The following is a 9,287-nucleotide window of genomic DNA, read 5'->3' as shown; positions in this document are numbered from 1 at the left end:
AATTAAAACAAATTACATATTTACTTTTTCAATTATAATTAGTTCGAGACCTGTTGTTTGTACTTCCTGTTTCCATGACACCTCGGTAAACATCCTGACAAAAGTGAATCCTCCGTAGTTGCTCCTTATTGTCATAATGTCATTAGCTTTTCGCGTCTGAAACATCTCGAAGGTTAGCGTTTATTTTACTGGTAGTTTTACAGTAAAACAAATGTAATAGTCATAATCATAGCTAGAGGCAATACTTAAATCACATAGTTTAAGCTTGGCAGCTTCCGCACGAGATTTTTGTTTGTATCACAGGCGTTGTCTACGATTAAATTTTTAGAGAAAAAATTATAAGCACACCTTTTTGAACATTTGTTTTGTGGAAGATTTCAAAGATTTATTTTGATTTATTAAAATGCATTACTTCAAGTTATATCTCTTAGTTTCAATTGCTCCGTGAATTTTATGAAGCTTCAGAAAGTAGAGCTTACTTACAAAAAAATTAAAGGCATTAAACTTTTTATTGTTTTAGAAAATGTTGATAACAATTGCATTGTTTTTGAAATCTTATTTGTTTGTTTGTTTAGTTTAGAATATTATTTACAGACAATATGTCTTCTGGTGTCTACTCACATCAGAGAATGAGTATATTGTATTCTCGAATTCTTTAATGAGAGTTACCAAAAGTTTAAACTTTGGATTCTTGCATTACATTAATTTTTTTTATTCAGCACTTTATCTCAGTTTGCTAATAATTATTTTATCTTGGCTTTTTCTTTAGTTATTGTACCACAGATGTCTCATTTTGAGTATTCTTCATTTCAGTATGCCAAAACTTGGAATATTACATTGAGCTAATAAGAAAACCTCAAAATGGATGAGAACGTAAATTCAAAGGATTCCAGACAAGTAGAAGAGCAACAAGATAAAGACAACTCAGACTATGAGCTTACTGATGAGCAAAGAGAGGCAGTGCTACAAATGCAACAAATGCAGGGTGAAAGGCTGGAAGGTTAATTGCTGAAAACTTATGTCAGTGTAGATTAAATAATGTTGTCATTATATAGCTGTTGTGGATCTATCTGATCATTTCAATTAGCTATTGTGTTCAAGAGGTTAATCACTCTAAAGAAGCACTGGGAGTGTTAAACTCTTATTACATTCAATTAAAAACTGCAATAGATGAAATAGATTGCATTGAGTGCTCGATACTACACTTCAACCTCAGCGGATTTGTTTGGAAAAGCTGAATACATGTACATACTTGCTAAACATAGCTAAACATAAACCCTAAATTTTAGTGTTGCTATAGAATGTTTAATTATAATCATTGAAGACTATTAAAATCATTAAACTCTATTGAAGATGATGAGTGGGATCCAGCATCTTCCGCTTTCGTTGAAATAGATTACTCAACATTTGTGAGCCAAAGACTGAAAGAGGTGAATGAACAATGGGATAAGGAGCCTTTACCAACAAATCATGATCGTCACACAATGATTGAGTTTAAAAAGGTGAATTACAAGCATCTGGTGCAGAATGTATGTTAAATCGAAAGAAATACACGTAATGACACGTTATTATAGACCCTGTTACACGCTTTTGTTTGCTAGAGAACGGAGTTACAGCTCAATAATTGCTGATTAAACACCAACAAAGCAATCATAATTAAGCTTCTGTGAGGTTTGATTATATGTTTCTTAGCTGATATATTTGTTTGGCACAATCAATCTTTGTAATTGTTCAGCCAACAGCGGTCAAATCTCAGTCAGCTGGAAGCTTTTTTATTTATGCCAGCTGTAGCTTCACAAAGAGTAATTGCAGAAAGATGATCTGCTATAGCTACCAGAGTTGAAGTCATCAGTGACTGCTATAGTTACCAGAGTTAAAGCCATCAGTGACTGCTATAGTTACCAGAGTTGAAATCATCAGTTACTGCTATAGTTACCAGAGTTCTAGCCATCAGTGAATGCTATAGTTAATCGAGTTGAAGTCACCAGTGACTGTTTTAGTTACCAGAGTTAGAGTCATTAGTTACTGCTATAGTTACCAGAGTTGAAATCATCAGTGACTGCTATAGTTACTAGAGTTGAAGTCACCAGTGATTGCCATAGCTCACCTGTTCTTGTCAAGAGAATATTGCTCTTATGTTGTAGGATCAGGAACTAACATCAGTTTATGCCCCACAACCCTATCCAGTAGAGGAAGGGGAAGACAAAGTAGACAATTTCACCCCTGAGGATAACACAGAAGATAGCGAAAAACCTTTAGCTACAAGGCCAGACAAACAGACTGATTCAACCAGCAATGAACACAGCACAAAACTTACTGTCTCATCAACTGGTGAAACAAGCAATGTGTTGCCGGGAGAGCCTCTTGCACATGACAATGACTCTATTTCTAAACCAAACAAAAAAAAGAAATCAGCTAGATTTGCCAATATGCCACATGAGGATGGAAATGAAACCGATGAAGCATTAGATACGGACGCAAACAGTATTGACCATACAGAAACTAACACTAACAATTCAGCAACAGTTGACCAAACTGGAGCAACGGAGGAGCAGGTAGGAGGCCGCCCCCATGACACTGATAACATTAGCTGTTCATCATCTAGCAACCAAGATAACAATCGAGCACCAGGAAGTGAAAGCAAAGATGAAAAAATGCTCATAGAATTGAACGGAAAGTTTGAGCTAGTGTCAGTTAAAGAACTACAAGCCATGGGCTACCCTCTACCAGAAACCCTAACTACAAGTGCAAGCTGTTCCCCAGGTGAGACTAACTTTTACCATTTGGTCTAACATCTTGGTTTACAGTTTTTTAGCAGATTTTTTAGGCTTTTCTTAGTTTTTTTAAGGATGTTCAACACTTCAGACATTGTTTTGTCTAGACTAGCTGAATTTCCTGCGTTGCACGGGTAATAAAAAAGGTTTTAGGATAGAAAATCTTTTTTAATCAACATATACAACATTTACCATTCTAACTTTTAAATGGTGGTGTTTGTTTATTTTTGTGAGTGTTCAGCCAATACATAATTACAATATTCAAAAACTCAAGGCACAGATAAAACAGATTATTGAAAAACATTTCTTACATTTTACGCTAACCATTTGCTCAGGATTTAGAATAGCTTATAAGTTATAAAGAGTGGCAGGTAATGTAGTTGCCATTGGCTAAGTTTCTATGCTCGATGAATTCGAGCAACTTAAGCTAGTCTAAATATTTACTATAATAAGAGCCGTGCCCGTTCTTCCATCTGGACGTTAAGAAAAACGATTGCACCTCACAGAATCGAACCCATACATTTGGTTCGAAACTTAAAATAGCTCATAAACAGTGGCAGACTCGATTCTAGACTACTCAAAATGTTTGTTCTCATTATTAATTTCAATGTTTTGTAACTTTAGCTACACCGGAGTCATATTCTTATCACGCCAGGACTAATAGACCCGCATCATTCGGTGGCGCACGTTCTGCTTCTCCCGTACCAAGAAGAGAGAAAAAACGAGCTCAGAGTGCAACAACCACTAGGCCAGCTAACCAGAGACAAGATTGGGATATATCTCACTATGTTTCTCCTTACGCTCTCTCTCCAGAACAAAAAGAATACAAAGAACGAAGAGAGAAGGTCATTAAAGAGCGGTAAGAAACATCGACCTTGAAACAAAAGGTCAACCGCTGTTAACTAGTGTAATAACTTAGTTTGGTTTCAGCAAGCGCTTGTCGTAGCCTACAACTCTGAAAAAATCAAACTTGTACTGCGGATTGTGATGTCTTTTGACTTTTTATATGTACATTCACATCTGCTTTTTTCATTGTGCAGATTAGCTTACCATGCATCACATTTAAAAAACAAAAGTAGCAGTAAACCTGGCGTAGCCTGAGATTCATTTGATTCTTAATCAGATAGCTTGAAGGTGGGTGTTTAAGAAGCTGGTTTCGAGAACTAGATGGGGTTTTGAACCAAATAATTTTGGCGACCTAGCGAAAAGCACAGACCATATGCGTATGAAGTTTGAACAAGCTCGAAAATATATATTTGCAAAGGCTAACTTCAAAATATCTAGGAGAAGCTTTAAAATTTTTTTGAGCCAGACTATAGAATGGCAAAATTTAACTAGTACATATTATAGCCTCCGATATTCACTGCTGTTACTAGTTTGTGACCCCTACAGAACTTGCGTGCTGGCTGCATATAAAGAATGGCTATGCCTGGCATTAGAATCGTTATAGCAACTTGTCCTTGTCGAACCTTTGAATGCTGAATATACAGCATTCCTTATTAATATTTGTGTCCTTTGGTGGTTTATATAAAGCACGCATTAAATAAATCCGATGCATTTGTCTGATATTTAGTGAAAAGACAGAACAGCAGCGAAAAAAAGAAGAAGAAAGGAGAAAGCAAGAAGAAGCTGAATCCGCGTTTCAATGGTGGCTAGAAACCAAGGAGCAGCAGCGTCAGAAACAATTGGTAAATAAGCAGGTAGCGTGTCTCCTTATAATAGTACTAACTCTTAGTACTTACTTTTCTCTGGCAGCAATGACCGACAGCAATGACCATCACCTTCAGTTCAGTACAGCAATTACTAAATAATGTTATGGTATCACCTCTGATCAGGTGCAATTATACTTGTGGAATGAAAAAAATTTTGAAATTGTAAACTTCTCACAAACAAAGTTGGTTGTATAAATTACTAAGTCAGTTACTGCCCAGAAACCTTTTTGAAAGCCTGGTTGAAGAGGAGTAGCAAAATGGGAGAAAAATACAAAACTTTGACAGATCAAGATTCGATGTATGTGAGTCGCTTTTATTTGCCAATATATAATAGCAGTGTTTAGAAAGACCAAACTTTTTAGCTACCAATGCTTAACTCTTAGACAGATAAGTACTTAACCAATAGTAGTAGGACTGTTGTTATATGTTAACAAGTGCCAGACAGGGCGGGTCCCCATAATCACTCCTTTAGACATGCTGGTGATTGACTGGTAGGGCACCACACACACTCCATTAGACATGCTAGTGGGTGACTGGTAGGTCACCACACAAACTCCACTAGACACGCTGGTGAGTGACTGGTAGGGCACTGTACACACTCCATTAGACACGCCGGTGAGTGACTGGTAGAGCACCACACACACACTCTATCAGACACACCGGTGAGTGACTGGTGGGTCCCCATAATCACTCCATTAGACATGCTAGTGGGTGACTGGTAGGTCACCACACAAACTCCACTAGACACGCTGGTGAGTGACTGGTAGGGCACTGTACACACTCCATTAGACACGCCGGTGAGTGACTGGTAGAGCACCACACACACACTCTATCAGACACACCGGTGAATGACTGGTGGGTCCCCATAATCACTCCATTAGACATGCTGGTGAGTGACTGGTAGGGCACCCACACACAGTCCACTAGACACGCTGGTGAGTGACTGGTAGGGCACCCACACACAGTCCATTAGACATGCTGGTAGGTGACTGGTAGGGCACCACACAAACTGCTCTAGTTATGCAAGTGATATGTAGAAAAGGGCATCACAGTTACTGAAGCAGGCCAATAAAATTACAGCACTGCAGACATTGTATTCCCACTTTAGATGCAAGGATTAAAAAATTAGTTGCTTTTTTGTAATTTAAGTTATTTAACCATACTTATCTAAATACTTTTCCTTCAGCACATCATTGTGAAATTGTGTGCTAGTAGTGCTCCTGATTGACTAACTAGAGAAATCTAGCATCAGTTCCATGTGACGATTCTTCAAACAAACTTTAAACGCACGGCTGTGTTGATGGGAGTCCTATATTTCATCTCTTTTCACATTTGTTTAGCTGTAATAAACAAGCTAAGCTAGCACAGTTTACTAAAAGTTTTCCCCTTGTTCATTTTAACACTTATTTCTTATTGCCTCCTCTATCAGGTTACATATGTAAATATATGTAAATATTACACTCGAGATATCAGTTTCTGAACCAGTTTCACTGGCTAAAGATTAAGTCTCAAGATAGGCAAACAGCTCAAGAAAATATTCATACACGTAGACTCTTATTAGAAAATTTGATATGAAGTTTCATAGCTAATATAAACTTTTTGATAAAGCTGCACCATATATTGGCAAGTAGTTCACTTGTCTATATAAATGATTTATAACAAGTGATAAAAGCCAAGTAAAACATTTCTTCTGAATCGCTTATCTACACCGACCGACTCCATCTTGTAGCTAATCGTTTAGACGTGTTCATTGTTTGACTAGCTATATAGCTTGTTGCCTCCTCTAGCAACACAATTAGTTCATTGTCGACTTGTTAAAAACTCTTTCTGCAAGATCAAACGGTATTAGATATCTGTCTGCAAAATAACATTGATCGTTGAATTGCATAGTTCTATTACCTAAGCTACAATCATTATTTGAACAGGCGTTTTATTCATATTGAAAATTCATCGAGATGAATGTACAATTGTTTTTAATATATATAATGAAGAATATAAATATTGACTTTCCACCATCCAGAATGGAGAAGAGGATGAAGAAGCGCGTAAAAAAGAAAATGTGAAAGCGTTTGACAAGTGGTGTGAAGCGAAAAAGGATCAGCAGAAGAAAGAGAGGCTGCTGAAGAACAGAGAGCAGAAAGAGCGGGATGATGCTTACTTCATCAGGTCGAGAGACGAGTGCGAACAAGCATTTAAAAAGTATGTAGGAGCAAAGTCTTCCTTTACTCCTAGGGCTGTAATTAGGGATTCATTAAAGGTCAGCCCTAGCTCTGACCTTTTTTAACTGCAAATAGTCTTTTTCCATTTGTATTTTTAGCGTCCTTATTTATCACTCTCAGGTCTGTTGTATCCTCCTTCACTGCGTTCATAAACTGTCTCTTAGGTCTGCCACATCTCCTTATCCATGGCAGTTTCATGCCAAGCACCCACTTTCCTACATATACTTCATCCCTCCTTAACCTGTGTCTATACCACCTTACTTTCTACTCCCTCAATCTCTTTCCAATCCTCTCCACATCTGCCCTTCCCCTGATGTACTCATTTCTAATTTTATGCATTCTAGTCACTCCAATGACAAATCTTATCATTCCCAAGTCTGCTACCTTTAGCTCTTTTTCTTGTCTCTTTGTCATGTCCACTGTCTCCATAGCGTATATCATAGCGGGTCTTACAGCTGTCCTGTATACCCTTCTTTTCATTTTTGCTGACAACTTCTTATCGCTGATACTGCCTGACATCTTCCTCCATCTAAAGCTGAACTGTACTGAAGCTGAACTGTACTGAAGCTGAAGTATTGAAGCTGCACAATGATGACATTCATTTTGCATATACAGTTGTATAATTGCACATCTATCAGTGCCTGAGTACATCTCTGCCTGATTACAGGTGGCTGCGAAATAAGAGAAAGGACCAGCAATCTATTCACATGATGAGCACTAATAGGTATATGACCAAAAGGAAACACTCGAGAAGCAAATCGGCCAAGGCCAACAACCGGTCAATCAAAGCAGGTAACCAATACAGAGAGTATGCTGAGAGGCAGCAGTGTATCAATATATTATTTTACAGCCTGTGTAGGACTATTCTAATAATCTCTACTATTTAAGTCTGTTTGGAGTAATCCTCTCAGTCTAACCTTCGTGAACTGTATTCATTAATTGTTAGTAATATTGAGTGAGATTTGACCATTTAATGCTTTTTCTAAATAAATTTTATCTATCCAAATTTGTCTCGAATCATTCCAGGATACCGTAAAACCTTTATTTGAGATACCAATGCGCTGTGTTTTTAAACCATTTCCTGTAGTGACATTCTATTAGAGGTGGCGCTCAAATAGAGGGTTTACGATAAATGCTAATTAGAAAATCTTAACTCAGAAGAATGTGGATTTCATTTCTTTATTAATAATTGACATACGCGTAGATGCGACTCTACGATATAGCTGTCTATCCAACATTAATTTTATGACATTTTGAAAAAAGATTAGCCTGTGAAGCCTTCAATGTGCACAGATACAAACAAGTTTGTGGGGCTTTTGTTGTGCCGCGATTAAATTATCTAAGTTTCCAACTCTATACGCTAATATAACAGCTTGTCATACTTTATTTTTTACAAAACAATAACTATCTCCCTCTTTACTCACTTTCTCTCTCTTGCATTTAGTTGAGGTGACTAAGACTATTTGGCTTTCTTACAAACTAACTTATTCTTATCACTATGAACAACATAAGAGGCGTTACCTATGTGCCAAATACTTATGATTGTACATACGCTCTGTTTGAAGGTTTTTAAGCCTGTGCTACGGATATGCTGGTGTTTACGTTTGTTCTCCATGAACTTTTGTTGTGCTGGAATGTAAAATATGTAAATGTTAAGAAAATTTGTTTTATTTTTGTGTTTTGCAAAGCCTGCTACTGTTTTATCTACCTTTTAGAATGGAACACCAGGCTCTGCTAGAAATGATCCTTAAGATTCCAGACTCTACCTGCTGTTCTAGAAGGTCCATTTCACAGCGATACCTTCATGAAGCCAGCTGCAGCTATATCCACCTCACCTCATCTAATACTCACCTCGTAGTTTACTTTTCTTACAATCGCATGTTTATTCCTAGTAATAAGTTTTTGTTTTACACTAGAATAGATAGTGGGTGCTGTTTTATGAGATTTGTTTACCAGCACTGCTGGAGGTCTTTTTGTTCTACACTCTAGGTTTTTACAATAGCAAGCCTATGATGCTGTTCATGCTGCCACTAGTGTCTGATGGCTAATGTATAATTAGGTGTTGAGTACTGGTACGTAAAAATTGCAAGCCTATGATGCTGTCCGCCGAGATGAATCAAACTATTGATAATACGTTGTTGATGTATTGATGAAACCATTGATGTAACGTAATCAGATGCCGTATGTAGCATAGGTGCCTCAAGCTATGCTAGCATTTTGCTAAATGCTTATGCTATTCTGTTTTATAATGTTTTTTTATTAGAAGAATGTTTAATATCACCCTTTAATATATCTGCAACAAGGCAATCTGCATGTCAAGGTGAAATGGATAACGCTGGCAATTCTGTTGACTTGCTGGTGAAGTTTGGGCTATAGAATTAATGAATGCAAGTTGATCACTAGAGATTAAAACTCAATTGACTTGATTTTTATTTCTTCACTTTTGTCTCTCTATCTCATAGATGTGCCATGTTTCAAAAAGACTACTGTATAATTAACTTACTGTAATTTTAATAATAGCCAGCTAATAAATCCAGATGAAAGCTGATATTTAGTTGCATTAGCCAAATGACTCTTCTCTT

The 9,287-nt window shown here is 37.1% G+C and overlaps 1 protein-coding gene across 2 annotated transcripts; it reads left to right on the top strand.

Moving 5' to 3' along the window:
• The first annotated feature begins 76 nt into the window (after positions 1-76).
• LOC137404409 (coiled-coil domain-containing protein 181-like) lies at positions 77-8,997 on the top strand. 2 transcript variants are annotated; one of them, XM_068090608.1, is made up of 9 exons: positions 77-172; positions 814-1,000; positions 1,354-1,502; positions 2,145-2,763; positions 3,399-3,633; positions 4,348-4,462; positions 6,507-6,685; positions 7,373-7,497; positions 8,421-8,997. In XM_068090608.1, the coding sequence occupies exons 2-9, from the start codon at positions 862-864 to the stop codon at positions 8,441-8,443; spliced, it is 1,584 nt and encodes a 527-aa protein (XP_067946709.1). In that variant the 5' UTR covers positions 77-172; positions 814-861; the 3' UTR covers positions 8,444-8,997. The 2 variants fall into 2 exon arrangements, with proteins under 2 accessions (XP_067946709.1, XP_067946708.1); XM_068090607.1 differs by having other exon boundaries at positions 4,348-4,474.
• The last annotated feature ends 290 nt before the right edge of the window (positions 8,998-9,287 follow it).

Source organism: Watersipora subatra, chromosome 9 (assembly GCF_963576615.1).
Source record: "Watersipora subatra chromosome 9, tzWatSuba1.1, whole genome shotgun sequence".
In the NCBI taxonomy this organism is placed as follows: Eukaryota; Metazoa; Bryozoa; class Gymnolaemata; order Cheilostomatida; family Watersiporidae; genus Watersipora; species Watersipora subatra.
This window is presented reverse-complemented; position numbering and strand designations above follow the sequence as displayed.

What these genes read in the sequence shown, in the direction of transcription:
- LOC137404409 (XM_068090607.1), top strand. Translation starts at nt 862, where the DNA reads ATGGATGAGAACGTAAATTCAAAGGATTCCAGACAAGTAGAAGAGCAA. An exon ending in CAATGATTGAGTTTAAAAAG is followed by an intron (nt 1,503 to 2,144) that starts GTGAATTACAAG and finishes CTTATGTTGTAG; the next exon opens with GATCAGGAACTAACATCAGT. An exon ending in TGCGAACAAGCATTTAAAAA is followed by an intron (nt 6,686 to 7,372) that starts GTATGTAGGAGC and finishes GCCTGATTACAG; the next exon opens with GTGGCTGCGAAATAAGAGAA.